The sequence below is a fragment of the Phodopus roborovskii genome, unplaced genomic scaffold (assembly GCF_943737965.1).
Source record: "Phodopus roborovskii unplaced genomic scaffold, PHOROB, whole genome shotgun sequence".
Lineage (NCBI taxonomy): Eukaryota > Metazoa > Chordata > Mammalia > Rodentia > Cricetidae > Phodopus > Phodopus roborovskii.
In genome coordinates, this window is record NW_026126563.1 from 14,336,052 (window position 1) to 14,354,260 (window position 18,209).

Here is an 18,209-nt window from a genome sequence, read left to right on the forward strand (position 1 = left end):
TTGTTGGTTCATGGCTGCTGCCTACAATTTCCAAGGCAAAAGCATAGCAGCTCACAGACAGATGTCTCTCTGAGTGAACTCGCCGGCTGCCTCCCTCTCACACTTTAAGCACTCCTGGGTTTGCACCTTTCAGTCAGCTGAGGAGAAATCTGTTCTGTCCCCAACTTTGAAACTGAGCGTATTCACAGATATCAAAGGTTTGCGCACAGACAGCTTTGAAAGCTCACAGCACAAGTGTGGGGCTGTTCTGGCTTTGCCCATGCAGTCCCAGGTACAAGAAACCCCTCATGTGTTGGAGTGGGCCCCTCACAAAGACAGCACTGCCAGTCAAAGGCCATGAGCCACTGAAACCTGAAACTGTTGACCCATCACTAAGATATGCAGATACAGGGTGCTAGAAAAGTACTCAGAAATACTACAATATGTACTTTTAAGGCATCACAGCCTTTAATCCCAGTACCCAGGAGGCAGAAGCAGACAGATCTCTGTGAGTTCAAGGCCAGCCTGGTCTACAGAGTAAGTGCCAGGACAGGCTCCAAAGTTTGAAAAACACTCAGCAGAAAAAAACAATGGAATCGTGACATTTGCAGGCAAATGTATAGAACTAGCAGAAACCATCCTGAGTGAGGTAACCCGGTCACAAAAAGACAAACATGACATATGCTCACTCATATATAGATTTTAGACATAGAGCAAAGGATCACCAGCCTACAATCCACACCGCCAGAGAAGCTAGAATACAAGGAGGACCCTAAGAGAGACATACATGGTCCCTCACAGAAGGGGAAAGAAACAAGATCTCCCAAGAAAATTGGGAGCATGGGGGAGGGAGAAAGAGTCAGGAGAAAGAGAAGGGAGAAAAGGAGGGGAGAGGAGGACATGAGGGAGCAGGAAGATTGAGTCAGGGGAAGAATAGAGGAGAGCAAGAAAAGAGAGACCATAATAGAGGGAGCCATTATAGGTTTAAAGAGAAATCAGGCACTAGGGAAATGCCCAGAGATCTACAAGGATGACCCCAACTAACAATCTAAGCAATAGTGGAGAGGCTACCTTAAATGCCCTTCCATGATAATGAGATTGATGACTTCCTTATATACCATCCTAGAGCCTTCATCCAGTAGCTGATGGAAGCAGAAGCAGACACCCACAGCTAAACACTGAGCTGAACTCCTGGAATCCAGTTGCAGAGAGGGAGGAGTGATGAGCAAAGGGATCAAGACCAGACTGGAGAAACCTACAGAATCAGCTGACCTGAACAAGGGGGAGCTCATGCACCCCAGTCTGATAACTGGGAAACCAGCATAGGACTAACCCAGATTCCCTGAACATGGGTGTTAGTTAGGAGGGGTGGGCAGTCTATGGGGCCTCTGGTAGTGGATCAGTATTTATCCCTAGTATATGAATGGACTTTGGGAGCCCATTCCACATACAGGGATACTCTCTCAATCTAGACACACAGGGGCCCTGCTCCAAATGATGTGACAGACTTTGAAAATCCCCCATGGAAGGCCTCACTCTCCATGGTGAGCAGAAAGGGGATGGGATGGGAGATGGGGGGGACAGGGGAGGAGGGGAGGGTAAGGGAACTGGGATTGACATGTAAAACAAGCTTGTTTCAAATTTAAATAAAACATATTATAAAAAAGAAAAACAAAACAGACAGCTGGGCATTAATGGTGAATGCCTTTAATCCCAGCACTCAGGAGGCAGAGGCGGGTGGATCTCTGTGAGTTCGAGACCAGCCTGGTCTAAAGAGCAAGTTCCAGAACAGCCTCCAAAAGCCACAGAGAAACCCTGTGTCAAAAAAAAAAAAAAAAAAAAAAAAAAAAAACCAAAAAAAACAAAAACAAAACCCCCAAAACAAAAAATACTTAGCAGAGGGGCTCAGAAAATGGCTCAGCCGGTAAAAGTGTTTGTTGTGCAAGCATGAGGCCCTCAGGTCAAAGCCACAAAAAAAGTTAGACACACTGCACTCCAGCCTGTACTGCAGCAGTGTGAGGACAGAAATAAGGGGCTGCTGGAGCCTGCTGGCCATCCCCGTGTCTCTGGGGACCCTATCTTAAGGCATAAGGCACCCAGTGCCAGAGCAGCACATACAAGGTCTTCCTCTGGCCTTCTGCCCCGTGCATGTGTGCACACAGTTGCACACACACGGTACTGCTGCATGCTGCAGAGCAAGGAAACCTCATCACTATGATACAGAAGCCGTTCCACTTGTAAGAAATTTCTAGAAAAGGCAACTAGCTAGAGAAAAGAACAATTGGTAGCCTGAGGCTTGAGGCAGGATAGGCAGTGAATGTGTAGAGGATGAAGGGAATGGCAGAAGTGTTGAGAACGGAGTCATGGTGATGGCTACACTTAAATGCACCAGAAACCACTGCAATGGCTACCTCCCAAGGTGAACTCAGACAAAGGGAGTCAGGCTTTGCTTCTGGCACACATGGGGGTGGGGGTGGCTGTTCAATCAGGAGCAGCACATGGAAGCTCCGGGCCTTTGTGTTTTCCCTCACTGTGCAATGCTCAGATTCCCCACTTCCAACAGTGTGACCTTCTGACCAAAGGGCTGGTTACTACACTTCCTTTTGACTTTCCCAGCCACTGGTCAGGTAGGTAAGACTGAACAGATAGCAGGGATTAGTCTTCCAACCATCTCATTTGCAAACAGACAGACAGACAGACAAACAAACAAACAAAACAGAACATTTTTCACCTTTCGTCCTGTGAAGGCAGCTCGATGAAGTGGCGTGTCCCCCATGTCATTTAACACGTTCACTTTTGCGCCAGCCTAGTAAACATGAAAACTTTAATTAGCATCCACACATTAGTAAACACACATATATACACAAATAAATACATAGACGATAGGATTTCCAAACACTTTCAAAATTAAAATAATTTAACATTGTTTGTTGGTATTAAAAGTAAACTTGATTCACGGCTAAAGTAAACAGGTTTCCAAAAAGGTAAAACTCTACAGTTAAAGCAAGTTACAAGACTTTCTTTAAAGGCCTCACTCCACTCTCACAGCAAGATTGTAAGACCTCAGAGTGTCTCCTCTATCATCACTAAGCAAGTGTTCAAATTTAAAAAGATGCCACAGCTTAAATGCGCAAACTAAGTTCACGATGTAATCCAATGTCAAATATACCCCTATGTGAAAAACTATCAGGAGTGAGGCCTCAGTTCTCAATAAGTCTTCTGAGATTCTGATGTTATCTTTAATTATTTAGGATGTGCTTTGCTTCTTTTCTATAACTGTCATGCTTGCAAAGCTAAAAGTCATCTTTATTAATATCCCTACTTTGCCATTTTAAAAAAAACCAGTAATGTGAAACTGAAATTTGAAAACGGGAATTTTAACTTGTTAAGCTAGCCCATTCCTGTGTGCAGCAACAGAAGATCTACGGCTAAGAATAAGCTGCTGCTGCTGCTTTAGCAAACTGCTGTGGCCAGTGGGTTCTCTAGACTTTCATCACATGACCCCATAGTATTAGTCATTAAAAAGCTATAAATAGACCTTCAACAGATCCTGGACCACTTGTTTATGTCCAAAATAGCATGCCAGATGAAGAGGTGTCCAGCCCAAATTAGACTTACTTCTTCCTAAAAGTGGGGGGGGGGAGGGGGAAAGGAATCTTTAGATATTATTTAGGCAGTTTTCAATGAACTGAGTTTCTTCCTAACGAGGTACCTTGACCTACACGTCTCATATGACTGGTGAGGCAAGACACATTACCACAGTAAGAACTGCAGACATGCAATGGTTTGGGTCTCATGGGACTAGACTGAATATCATTTGTTGACTCACCGCGACCATCCTTCAAAGAGTGACCAGCCACACAAGGCTATATTCTAACTACCTGATCTCACATCAGGCCATTGGCTCTAAGAGTCTAGACTGTAAACATCTTGCCACCACCTAGTTCTCTTGGCATAGCATTTAATGACAAGCAACTCCTTTAATGCTTTTTAGCACTGGGGAGAGTGGGCTGAAGAATTTCAGGTGGTATGGAGCCCTGCAGAGAGGCAACTGCTGGAAGGTTCCTGTTGTGTTTGCCACACTGCTAACCCCAGACAATGACTTACAAGGGAGCCTTTGACTTCAGATATAATCTCAGTTAATGAGAAGATTGTGTTACCAGAGTACTGGAGAGTACAGTTAGAGGAAACCAAAACCAGTGTTAAAAGCAGTGAACTATCAAATCCAAAACAGCAATGGAGAGGTATTAACACAGTAGCAGAAATAAAGCTATATAATTCAATTAAGCAAACAAGATAAAGGACAGTCTAATGGCGAGATAGCTCCAAAATCTTATTAGAACTCTAATTCAGGCTGCAGAAATGACAACCTGCCAAACTCCAGAAGGAAGGCCAACAGCTAGGGGGCCCAGCATTGCTCTGGAGCCCACAGTTACCACGCACTGAAGTTCCTGAATTTCTGAACCTACACAATCTGCAGCCACAAGCCCAGTCTACAGTAGACTAATGTTTCTCCCTTCCTACCTTTGTGGATCTCGGCTGCCGAGGGCCTGTGCCTATCGTTACTCATCAACTGCTGTGCTGGTTCTCCCCCTAAGCACCCTGTGAAATGCCTCAGGTACTCGACTGAGCATTTCTGCCTTCTGTTCTTCAGTAAAACCTAGCTTTGCCCATAATGACTCCACCTTCCTCAGGCGGACGGTCCTCATACAAATCCACAGTCCTTTCCCTAAGTAGAAGCTGTGTGTTGAGTCCCTACATCAAAAGGCTGCTGCTGGCCCTGGTCAAGAAATTTTCCACCCATGTAACAAGCCCTTCTTTGAGCCACAACTCCAGCAAATGCTTTCCTGCTAAGACTCCCAGCCAATCATAATGTTGCCAACAGTCATGTTTTTATATTGTACAATCTAGCACCATCGTAGGGGACACCCTGGCCATCCAAGTTCCCTAGTCTGTTTCTCACTTCACTCATTTCTGTTTTACTCCATGTATTTACTACATGTGTGTGCGTGCCCGCATGTGCACACATGTGCACATACATGCCATGGCACACGCGTAGAAAACAAAGGACAACTTGCAGGAGTCGGTTTTCTTTTCTTGTCCCATTATATTGATTCCAGGAATTAACGTGGGTTGTCAAGGCGTGGCAGCAAGCAACTTTATCCCCTGAGCACTCCCCACCACCACCACCACCACCACCTTATGAAACTAGAGCTCATGTGTCCCAGTCTGGCCTCAAAGGTGACCCTTCTCTCCTGGTCCTCCTGCCTCCATCTCGCATGAGCAGAGTCACAGGCGTGCATTACCATGCTCTGTTCATATAAGCTGAGGATAGAACCTGTTAGTTATGCACGCTACACAGCACTCCACCAAGTGAACTAAACTTTTCCACCCATGTAACATCCACCCATGTAACAAGCCCTTCTTTGAGCCACAACTCCAGCAAATGCTTTCCTGCTAAGACTCCCAGCCAATCATACATGTAACATCCCCAGCCTGCTCCCATCACTTCCTGTGAACCGATCTCCACTCAGGGCCAAGTAGCCACTGTCGGGGTAGATACCTGGTGCAGCGACAATCACAGAAACCCACTCCCACAAACTCGAAGTCGCAGCCTGCTCATGCAGAGGAGCCGCTCAACTCCTCCATCGCCTTTAACAGCTACCACTATCCCTCTCTCTCCTTCATTAACTTTGGCATGTACATTGAGCACTGATGTCATTATCACCCTTATTTATGTCTGCCACGATTGCCTAGAAAACCACCACCCAAGGCCTGATAAATACCCTCGCTTGAGCTTTCTGTAAGTCCAGCCAGGTTTATAGGCAATGAAAAATAAAAAGCACTCTCAGGAGTTGTGACACCACAAAGTCAAGCCCCACACTTTGGCTTGCTGTCCTTCTAATGCCTGGCTGAGGAGTCCCTCCTACCCTCCAACATCTTCGAGTCCTTAGCTGCCTACCATGCCGCAGTAACAATGACCTCAGCTTTAGCACAGCAAAACCAGGTGCTCTCAGACCTCCCTGGCCTTCCCAGAAACACAACCCACCCCACAGTGCCAGTTCCCACAGCCACTCCTCCACCACCCCCTCGGGTCACAAGAGCCAATTTAACACAACCTCTCTCATAATAATGTATCTTATTCGTTGTTTATCCCTTTCTTCTCTAGTTGCACTGGCTAAGTCCCCATGAAGTCTTTTTCTAGGTCCATTTCTAAGTAGTACTCCTTCAAACTTCAGTTACAGACCTTCCACCATAAACCCCCACACCCAAGCCGTCGCAGATCCTCTGCTATGGAGCCACACACCCGAGCTTCCACACCCCGGCACCTGTTTTGTAGCGGAGTCTAGCCTGGTCTGTTCATCTAGAATCTCAATGAGACCGACCAGGGAGCTTGTTTGTCTGTCTCTCCCAACATGATCACAGCACTTTACACGCTGGGCAAACAGTAATCACCCAAGCCTGGTGGCTCAACTATAATGTTTCCAAGAAAAATAAAAACAATGTCAGAGAATGCACACTTGGGTTCGCCTTTGGTAACTTGCAAGGTTTAAGAGCCACAAAAATTCCAAGGACGGACCGCACACAATATTGCAGGGAATTCTTCCAAGGAAAAGGAGAGAGATTTATCATGGGCAAGACCAGAAAAATTAGAGTTAAATACGTGGTGCGAGCATGCGAGAGAAAGTGGGAAACGAAGGCACTGGGAGCTCACCCTTACAATCGATGTCAGCAATCACTTCCGCCCGCTCCATGGCTTCTAGAAGCCCCCTCACTTCTTCAGTGTTGCCGTTTCTGCAATGATGCAGAAGCTGCTGTTCTGCTTCTGAGCTCATTGCTAGATTAAAACACAAAAGTAGGGTTAGACCTAGCAGCATAGAGCTAGCAGCTGTTCCCTGGCCTGCTAATGCAGAAAGATGGGAGACATTTCATTTGCAGCTCATGAGAGATACACGAAATTGTTTCTCAGGGTCAGGGAAAAAAAAAACAAAACAAAACAAAACAAAACAAAACAAAACAAAACAAAACCAGAGCTTAAGGACACAAAGACCCTGGAGTGGTAATACTTGATTTTTTTTTTTCCCCTCTCACACATCCTTAACCTCGCCCCAAACAAAATATAGGAAATCATAGCCAAATCTGAAATACTTATGTCACAATAGGCAAATGTTAAGAATAGCCATTCTCAGAAGAAATATACATTTCGGTCTTATCAGTAAATAAACAAATAAAACACAAATTTTCCCACTAGCCAAAAACTACAACAAAAGAAAAACCTAAGCATGCCTAGTGCTGGGTATAGAAAGGAATGTCTACCCATAAGAAAGGTTGAAGCATGCTGAGAAGGCCAGGCAAACACTCCGGCAGACCCCTGAGAGCTCAAGGATTAGACCTCAGTTCCAGCCTTCTGAAACTGAACAAGTCAGTTTCTGAGGAAGACACGAACAAAGGAAAATCAGTCACCAAGGACCCTCACACTAGTACAGCTGAAAGCAGACACACCAGTGAGTATCAGACAACACCCAATTCCTAGAAAGGCTAAAATGTGAATTGTTCCCCCCCCCCACATCAAGTGCCTCAGAGACCTGGGTATCCTGAGCCCTTGCCAACTGGCTTGGAACACTGCCCTGTTGCTGCCTAATGACGATGAATGAGCACAAGACCTCAGAGAGGTTAGAAATGGGTTGAAGCCCTTCCTTCCACAGTGCCTTACACTGTGCCATCCCCAGAAAGGACTGTCTGTACTGTGTCAGCTCTCAAGGCCGCCTTCTTCAGCCTGTCACTGGCCACTCAACCCTTGCTCACCTTCAAATGGACAGACCCAGAGATGGATTCAATGGTCAGCTGACTTGGACACAACTGCCCCAGGGGTTCAAAAAGTCTCCCAGCATCTTTGATGAAGCTCTCCGGAAGGACTTGGGTGAGTACTGACAGACCCACCCTAATGTCCGCTTATAACAACACGTGGACAATCTCCTCACAGTGGCTGGCACCTCGGAAACCTGCAAAGCTGCCACCAGGGAATTGCTCAAAACTTTGGGAGACCTGGGGTGTCATGGGTCAGCAAAGAAAGCTCAGCTCTGCGGGACTGAAGTAGCTTTTCTGGGGTGCATGCTCAAGGGAGGCAAAAGATGGCTGTCGACAGCAAGACAAACTGCCACGAGGATCCCAGGCCGAGCAACCATCGAGAGGTGAGAGAATCCTCGGAGTGTGCTGGGTTCTGTAGACTCTGGATCCTGGGGTTTGCTGAGTTGGCATGGTACCCATCTGAGGCCACAAGGGGGGGGAAGGCCCCCCTTGACTGGACTCCACAGATGGAAAACGCCTTTGATGAAATCGAGGCAGCTCTACTAAATGCACCCACTTTAGCACTACCAGATGCCACCAAACCCTTCCACGTATGTGTGTACAAGAAAGAGGGCATAGCTAAGCCCACGGAAGTGGCTGGTGGCCTCCTTATAAAAAGAGATGACACAGTACCACTGGATGGTCCCCTTGTCTCTGCACACAGCCTTACCAGTTAAAGACTCAGACAAACTGACTTTGGGACAACCATAAAAGTGGTTACCCCCCCCCCCCCCGCCATGCTATTGATGAAGTTCTTACATGCCCTCCTGATAGACGGCTAATGCTTGGCTGACCCATTATCAAGCTCTGCTCTTACATCTACCCAGAATCCAGTTCACCAGCAGCAGTGCCTTGAACCCTACCACCCTGCTTCCAGACCCAGACCTGGACCAACCTCTCCATGACCATGTGAACATCCTAAGTCATCCCCATGGGATCAGACCAAACCGCAAGAACATCCCTCTGATGCCCACAGAACCCTCTCTCTAATTGAGAATTCAGAAAGTCACTGGCCCAGCAAAGGAGGCTGAATATTGACTATTTATCCTCCTCCCTAGCCTTCACTTGCTAGAGATTCCCTATTACTCTTAAGAGCTGGGCAGAATAGTTACAGCCCGTCAGCCGTACAGCCTCACTTAGGGTACTATTTATTCAGGAATTGGGGAAATCCTGAATCAAACCACCTACCAAACCCCCACAGGGACTTGTTTCCCTGACCTGTACTTAGACTTAATAGCCCTGACACCCCTCCTTTTAAAGCAAACCTAAGATTCCTACAAGGTCAATATTTCTGTATCTGCCCCAACCACATCGGATAAAACCTGGAAACTGAGAATCAAGGTATGGGAGCACTATAGTCCAGGGAAACATTTTCTGTACAGCTGTATGCCCAGCCTGTTCAATTGGTCACCTGGTTAACCACACTCTTACTGGCCCTGGCTGGGCTCTTGATTCTTCTTTTGGCCTTAACTTGTGGACCTTAATTAACATTAACACCTTAATCAGGTTTATTAAGAAATGGATCTCCAACTGATGGTTTTAAAGCAAGCATACTAACCTGTAAATCTGGTATCAACACCTCCAAGATTTGAGATGACACACTACCCAATGTGGGAATGAGAAGGTCTGGCAAATATTATGACAGATACCTAACAGCTCAACTAAGTATTAGGTCTCATTCCTGTCTCCTGGAACTAAACAAGTTAGTTTCTGAGGAAGACGCGAACAAAGGGCAATCAATCATCCATGCACCACCACCACCACAATAAGAACAAGAACTGTTCAAACTAAGCTGGTGCTAGGCCTCCTTCCCACCCCAGGTACCTCAAGGCAATAACCAACTAAGGATAAAGCCTGGGACTTGCCCAGACTTGCCCAAGAATGTAAAAACTATAGCCTTAGCCAACCTGTTAGCCCTAACCATAGAAATGTACTAATATGACTGCCACTCACTCGTGTAAGCCAATCCTAATAAAATGATCACACTGCTTTTAGAGATCCTTTAGTTGTATAAAAGACCCTGCAAGTGGCCGTTCACCACTTTTGCCTTTGTGTTGTATGTGTGGCTCCAGCGTGCTGATACCTTCTCCAGGTAATAAACGCTCTTGCTGACTGCGTGCATGGATGACCGTCTTTTGTGGGACTTCACCAGGCCCCTAACACATGCCCAGCGCTAGTGGCATAGACAGGAATGTGCACTCATAATGAGCGTGTCAAGTGCTGGTGACATAGGCAGGGATGTGCACCCATAAGCTGCAGCGCACACCACCTTCCACACACTCCAAAGTTCTATGTGTTATGATACAGACTCCAGGGGGGAACTTGTCAGATCCCATGGCAGGTGAGGGTGACCGAGGAGTAGGGACAAACATGTCAGGCAGAGCTTAAGTGAGAAGTTTTATTAGAAAGGGAAGTGGGGGGAAGAGAGGTAAAGAGACACAGGGACAGAGAGAGGACAGAAGAGGGAGACAGGAAAAGTGCCCCAGCGGAACCGTGGGAAAGAGACAAGCAAGGAGAGCCGGAAGGAGCATAAGTGGGGTCCTTTGCACCTGGGCTGACCAGGGTACTGCCTGAGTGCATTCTGCCAGGTGACAGGGACAAGCCAGCGTAATGCCTGAATCCTGATACTATGTAACATTTACTTGGAGAAACTGTTTCTGAGTTCTGTCCTACAGACACACAGAGACTGTTTTATCTGCATCTTTACTACTGCAATACTTGCAGTAGAGAAAGAGTTAGAGACATGCCCGTGCCAAAGACTCGCTTAGGTCCCAAAGAGGATGTGTGGAGTTGGGGGGAGGGGCGGTGAGGGGGTGGAGAGAGGGATAGAGAGGGAGGGGACTGACATGATCTGAGGGTGAAACAGGATGACTGCCAGAAGCATTTAATTGAAAAAAAAAAGACACACCTTTTATACTGTATAGGTTCACACAGGATTAAACAGGTGACAAGAGGCACATGAGCTGGGCTGTGGCTTGAGATCAGGGGTTGAGGAATCTTGCAATGACCTTGACAAAGGCCCCTAAATTCCTCTTGCCAGAGATAAAGAAAATGACTGCTTTATCAAGCAGGAACTTTCCTCAAGTCCTGGAGGGAATGGAGACCCCCATCCAAATGCTTGACCTTGGGAAGGGGACTTCTGGAAAGCAGACATTATATTATCCTTTCTTAATCTTAACTATATGAGTCTGTTCCCCCCATAATGCTCCCAAAAGGGAAGCTTTTCTCATTATACCGGACCATTTTTATTAACTGAACTCTTGTCTTTAATGGACTCAGGCTCTCAATCTGAATTGTAGGCATTTCTTCCTTGGGATCAGGTGTATCTAGTAAATCTCTGACTTTCCTGTTCTTGGTGTAATTAGGAGGGCACAATGGGATTCCTGGTTCCACGGTGGTGGGGACTTTTTCCCCAAAGAATTATTTTGTTTAGAGAGGCTACCATTGTACACATTTTCATCCTTTACCAAAGCCCATGCAAAATATCCCAAAGGGAAAGGCCTTAAAAATGAGAGTCATTAAAAATAAGAATATGCTGGAGAAGTTTGGTCTACAGTGACAAAATGCTAGAACTTTGTCAAGTAGCAATCTTCGACACAAGGTCCATGTGATCCATGTCTGTCAAAAGTAAATCCACGAGAAACTCTGAGAAAGGGTCTCTGGCTGGAAGGCAGTAATGAGACTGGAGGCAAACTTGGTACCCTATGCAGAGAAACTGGATCCCCAGTCCTCTGCACTTAATAATGGCAACATAGTAGCAAGTCAGGGGCCTCCTTCAGGAGGTGGTAGCGTACACCTTTAATCCCAACACTCAGGAGCCGAGGCAGAGCCAAACAAATCTCTGTGAGTGTCAAGGCCAGCCTGGTCTACAGAACCAGTGCCAGGATAGGCTCCAAAGCTACAGAGAAACCCTGTCTCGAAAAACAAAACAAAACAACAACGAAAGAAAATAAAGCTAGTCAACCCCTCCAAGACACAGGCTCTCAGCCAAACACCAAGCCAGATGAGTCTTACATAGACTAGTAATGATGGCTGCTCACCTTGCTCAATTTCCAGTCATATATTTCCCTGTTCTTAAATGCGAAGCAGTTACCAAGGACAAGACATCTAAACAAGCTTCTAAAATATGAAAGACACCAAAAACCGAATAAGGAAGAGAAGCAATAAGAGAAGACAAATTATTCGGATAAAAACTTTAATAATTAAGTTTAATATATTTATAATATATAATAAAATAATATTTAAGTTTTAAAATAGTGGAAAAAGAACATTAAAAATTAAAATCAGTAAAAATTAAAAGAGCTCAGTAGAAGAGTTGGTAAATAAAGCTGAAGGTATACCCTCGAAAACAGCAGCGTTAGAAAAACAGTAAGGCTCGTAATCCCAGCACTCAGAATGCTGAAGCAGGAAGGTTGCTCAAAGTTCCAAGGCCAGACTCAGCTCCATAGTGAGTTAAAGGCCAGCATGGGATACACTAAGAAACCCTGTCAAGAAAAACCTCATGGAATTGAAGGGAGTACTGAGAACCCAAAATTTTTTTTCAATTCCTAGTCTATGGACAAGCGATCCCCTTGTGGTACTTTGAACAAGAATGACCATCATGGGCTCTTATATTTGAATGTTGGGTTTCCAGCTGGTGGAATTGTTTGGGAAGGTGTGGCACTGTTGGAGAAAACTGCTTTCTACCTTCTAACGGACCAGAGTTTGGTTTGTAACCCCCCGCATGGCAGTTCACAGACATCCAGAATTTCCATTCCATGTGATCTGAAACTTTCTTTTGGACTCTTAGGGTACCAGGCACACATATAGGACACATATATACAGGTAGGCCAAATATCCACAGACATAATAAGTCTTTAAACATCTTTTTTTCTGGCATGTGTGAGAACACATAAACCTTGAACACATCTTGCTAAAACACATCAGCCAGGCACAAAGGAATGGATATGTATGATTATACTGAATTGCATGCTGCAATTCAGAGGCAGGAAGCAGAACACACAGTGAGCACATCTGTAATCCCAACACACAAGAGGCTGAAGCAGGAGACTCACATGCTTGGAGCTACAGAAACCCCATCTCCAAAAGGAAAGTTTTAAAAGTAAATTAAAAAAAAAAAAAAGTTATACTTGCCAGTAGCTAAGAGGGAGCAAGCAATGCCAAGAAACTGCTCAGTTGGTCTGGAGTTTCAGTTCAGAGGACCACAAAGCTCTGCAGGTAGACGAAGAAGCCTAGTTATCATACCATCATTAAAGCTGGAGGGCATGGTTACAGAGAGAATGCTTGCCCGGCACATCCAAGGTCTCCAGCACCACAAAGAAGCAAAAAGATCACAGGCAGATACTTATTTTATGGTTGGCTATCAACACACCAAAATAATACTTTACCTACATTCTGAGAGTTTCAACAATGGAAAAAAAATGAAATGTATTGTAAACAAATATACATAGAAACGAAAATACCCTTAAAAGGCATTTTAAGGAAACTGCTTAACTCTGCATTCCAAAGTGGTCAGATGCTTAATAGAACATGTCCCCAATGTTATGTTCTTTTACTACAGGGAAAGTATTAAAAATTGTTATATTAAAAAAAACATAGAAATGGTAAATTTTTGCTTATTCTTATTTGTTCCCAAGGAATTGATGAACTCTCTTGAATACACGTTTTTTACAATTATGACATTTGTAATGATCCAAACAACTAGGTGCAACTATTTTTGTTTTAGAAACTCAACTTTGGCAAGATTCCTAGCTCATATAATACTGATTTTATGGTTGAAAGGCCAAAACACAAGAAATTAAAATTATTTGCCAAGTGGATGACAGCAGAACCACAACATTATCCAGAACTTCCAATGCAGGGGTAAAATAAAGCAATCTATTTCATAAGTTCCAGGTCAGTGTCTAAAACTAAAAGCCACGAATTCTGGTCATCGTTCCCATGTGGACTCCGAAGAAGAAGAATCTGAATTTTATGCTTCATTAACTGAACATATCTAAAACACAGCAATTCGAGGCACAGCAATTCGAGGAAAGCAACAATTTGTCAGAGCTTTTGGGCAAGCATTCTCTAGCATTTTGAGTTAAAGATAAAGCTGCTTAACTTTTCATGCAGGAAACATTTTACTCTAACTTCCTGGGTAAGTCTTTGCTCTGACAATGAGCAAGAGAAGTAACACTGCTGACTGCTCATGTTACATGACACTTTACAAACCACTGAAATCAAGTCATCATGCCAAACGCTCAGGCAAGCAACTATTCTCTGAATATTTAGTATTTAAATCACCTTCTGTCTCTGTTAGTCATAGCTTACACTTAATGCCACCTGGGTATTTATCATTTCATATAAATTCAGTTGAAAGGCTTACTGTTTGATGAACACTAAATAAGTATCATGGCTTCCCTTTACAACACTGTTTCAACTTTATGTGCTACATTTTATTTTCTATCTAGGAAGAACCTTCCTGCACCCAACTTCAATTTCAACTTGAAACACTCTGAAAGCTATTAGCTGGTGTCTCAAGCTACAGCAGAGGACTCTCAACCTATACAAATATTTTAATAATACCAATACTAACAAGAAAGTTGATGAAATTTTATTTTTAATAAACATTTTTGAACCTTAGACAAGATGAATTTCATTTTTTTCCTACTTCGTTTCATATTTCAAAATTACCTTGAAAATAGAATTAAATAGGATATAATACTGATAAATTACTGTTTACACGCTATAGAAATTCCTCTTTAAAGATAAGTTTTGCCCATAATGGCTTGCAATTCCTGAGTGCAGGGGATTTTCCTGCCTCTGTCTCTTATTACGCTGTGGCTGTGGCGGCACTGAGGTAACAGACTGATATGTCCCCAGAGCTCAGGTCCTCACAACACCAAGCAGTTTATCTACTGAGTCATCCTTTTCTGAAACTTTATTAATGAACTAGCATACGCCAATAACTACACTGCAAACCCTATGTACTCTTTCTAGGAACTTCCAAGCGTTTACAATGCCATTAACAAAATTCTGGTTGAAGCAGACCCGGTTCAAGAGAACAGACGAAGTTCTAAACACTTCAAACTTCTCGCAAGAAGGAGCTACCTTATTCTTTCTTGTCCATATGTTACCAGTTGATTTCTATCTTCTACTGACTTTTCTGTGAGCAATTCAATTTCACAATGCTGCCTACTTAAAAACACCAGACAGCTGAAAACTCCAAGCAGGAATACACAGTTTAGTGCTTCCTGTGGATCTCCGGGGCCGCGGATTAAGCTCATCATCCCTGGTTCAGTGCTATGGTCATTCGATTGCTAAATCGCCTTTTGCTATCGCTGGGGTTGTCGAGGCGGTCATGTGGAACGCTGGACAATGGTCTCACGCACGACGCGTGACTTCCATTGTCAATCAATCCTCCCGCTGGGAGGAAACTACAAGTTAGGACTCTCAATCCTAAGTTGCTCGCAGTTGTGCAGACAGCATGTGGCGCCCGCAGCCCAGGCTCGCACAGCCGACGTCCCAGGGCTCTGGGGCCCATCATGCCCCACCCCGAGCCACACTGACCTGCCAGCTCACCAGTCCCACTCCCGGGGCCTCCACCACACACAGGCCGAGCCGCGCCCACTGGTGGCCGTCACCCACGTCACCCACGCGGGCCACTCTCACAAGGACAGGATGCCTCCAGGATGCCTCTAGGATGCCTTCAGGATCCCGAAAGGAAACCGTGAGGAACGCGAGGAACCGTGGCTTCCGATCCAGGAAGGCCTGGGAACCAGCGCGCCAGAATTCTTGGCGCCTGGACCTGCACGTGACCTGCTGGCAGTGCCACGCCCCTCTACACCACGCCTCCTCCCGGACTAGAACTAGCTGGCCCCCTCCCTTAGGGGGCGGAGCCTCCGCTCTCCTCCATTTTCCTAAGGTCTCTGAGGACCAGACTGGGGTACGAAGACTCGGGCGGCAGCATTGACTCGAGCCAAATAACTGTGTTAATACCCTGAAGACTGCTTATTAAACAGATACACTACCCGGAAGGATAGGGCTACCATTTTTTATTTTTATTTTGGTTGCTGCTAGGCCCATGTAAACTTAATAGCAGTCTAAATTAGTCACACCTACCTCTTTGTCCTCACACTTTAGGGACTGGCCTTACCACATCACACAGATGTAAACACTGTGGAACTAGGAATGCATGGCAGATGCATAGAAATAAGATTTTACAAATTTTGGTCGGGAGGTGGACGCAGGTAGATCTCTGTGAGTTCGAAACCAGCCTGGTCTACAAGAGCTAGTTCCAGGACAGCCTCCAAAACTACGGAGAAACCCCGTCTCGAAAAAGCAAAAGATTAAAAAGAAATAAAGAGCATTCCTTTTCACACTGGTGTGGTTGACGGACCTAGCTAGAGGAGTAACCATAGAAACTGTAGCATCAAGGTTCAAACTCATATAATTACGTCTTTAAAAAAAGATTTATACATAAACTCAAAAAACAAAACAAAAAGGCTTGTAACATCTCAACTTTTAAACATTTGTAAAGAGATTTAAGGAATGTATTTATGGTGAAAAATTAACAAGCATCATCTTAATTTTTTTTTAGGGCTATAGTTCTTGAAGTCCATTCATGTTTACAAACTTGCACTGAGAACCTGTTACAGGCAGGTTGCTTATTAAACTGAGTATGGCACATTGAATGTATCTGCCACATGTGATAGGTCTTTACAAATGATGTCTTTGGAAAGCATAAGCAACATCTTTTCCTAATAAAACACAATGTTGAAATTACAGAATCTAGGATAATTACTGAAGTTTTGTTTGTGGAAAGAAACTCTGGGGCTTTAAGAAAAACATACTGGGCCATCTTACCATGTAAACATTTCATGGGGAGACTTAACCATACTACTACAGCTAGGATATCGACATCCAACCAAAATAACGATTCTACCAAATCCAGCCTGGTGAAACAATGAGTTGGACTTATAGCTATAAGTATGAGTTGGGATTGCTTACAGGAATGTAAATGACCACAAAGCAGCCACAACACTTAAAAAGTCTCAACACAGCATAGATGACAACGTCTTCTGTGGTACACAGAAAGACTATCCCACTCTGTATACTCAAACACATCTGGGACTGTTTGCAGCTGGAGCAGGGTCACATATAGCTAGGAGGGAAGTGAAGGAAGAAAGGACAGAACTTCATATAAGCATCTAATGACTGTCCCCATCACCTCCTGCTGAGGGGGGAGGCTCTCGAAGGTGGTCACAGCTACTCTGATTATGACAGCTATTCTGAGGACACTATTCTACAACATGTCTTCACATCCAAAACAAAAGTGACTATTGAAATAATTTCCCATCTGATTGTGTGAGAATCTTCATTCTCACTGTGATGACTTAATGCCTTGAATTCATTGACTGTTCACTTATAAGTCCCTTCCATTTGTAAATGAAAACCGATTTCTAGCCCAGGACAGGGAGAAGCATTTCATTCTTGATAGAATCACTAATTGTACTGTATTTTTACAAGTTTTTTGGGTGTTTGTACAAAGAATAATAAAGGAGGAACTTGCTACTTATGCTAGTTATTTTTGTGTTGCTGCGATAAGACACTGTGGACAAGGAAACTTATGGAAGGTTTAATTTGGGCTTATGGTTCCCGAGGGTTAGAGGTCATGGTGGTGGTGCATGGCAGCAAGCATCAGGCATGGTGACTAGAGAACAAGCTAAAAGCTCTCATCTTGTACCACAAGTTTGCCTGAGGTCCCAGAACAGTAGTTCCAGCCTTGTTCTTATCGTTTACTTTCAGTTATCACAAGTACAACTGGTTTTTCCAGTGGTGAGCAGGGTTCCTAAGAGCTGCCTAGCCCTTCTCTGTCCTCTTAGAAAGTCTGACTGATAATTCTTTGCATTTGTGTGTTTTTCATGAATTGTTTTTCATACAGGGTCTCATCTAGACCACTCAGGATGTAGCTGAGGATGACTTGAATTCTACACCAACATCAACATTGAGATTACACGGATATGCCACCATCTTAGCCTATGTAGTGCTGGGAACCAAACCTAGAGCTTTATAGGTGTTGAGCACTACTCTACTGACTGTGATACACCCCCCTCCCAACTGCACAGCTCCCTGCTGAGGCTTCCTTCTAGGAGATCTTATTCTTAGCCCAGCAGAAGGTGTGGGATCAGGGCCTATAAAATGCCCCCTTCCTATTAGTCTTAACAAAGATGTGATGATGTGCCCTGCCCAACAGAAAAATGCTCTGTTGGGTAGCTATGAGTCAGTGAGACTTTGCTCTTGGAAGTCATTGGCTGCATTTCTCAGACTTTCTCAGAGTAAAAGTGTAGCTGCTAGCTAGGGTAAATGTGCAAAGTCACACAGAGAGGGGGGAGAGCAGA

General features: G+C 44.6%; 1 protein-coding gene across 1 annotated transcript in view; it reads right to left on the reverse strand.

Annotated features, from left to right (window-relative positions):
* Osbpl1a (oxysterol binding protein like 1A) overlaps window positions 1–13,020 on the reverse strand; it is a 168,162-nt gene extending 155,142 nt beyond the window's left edge. The window contains exons 1-4 of the mRNA XM_051202119.1: window positions 12,961–13,020; window positions 6,695–6,817; window positions 3,518–3,603; window positions 2,711–2,785 (exon numbers count right to left, since the gene is read on the reverse strand). Of these exons, the coding sequence (XP_051058076.1) occupies window positions 2,711–2,785; window positions 3,518–3,603; window positions 6,695–6,815 (282 nt within the window). The 5' untranslated portion in view covers window positions 6,816–6,817; window positions 12,961–13,020. The remainder of the gene's footprint in view (window positions 1–2,710; window positions 2,786–3,517; window positions 3,604–6,694; window positions 6,818–12,960) is intronic.
* Between the last annotated feature and the right edge of the window lie 5,189 nt (window positions 13,021–18,209).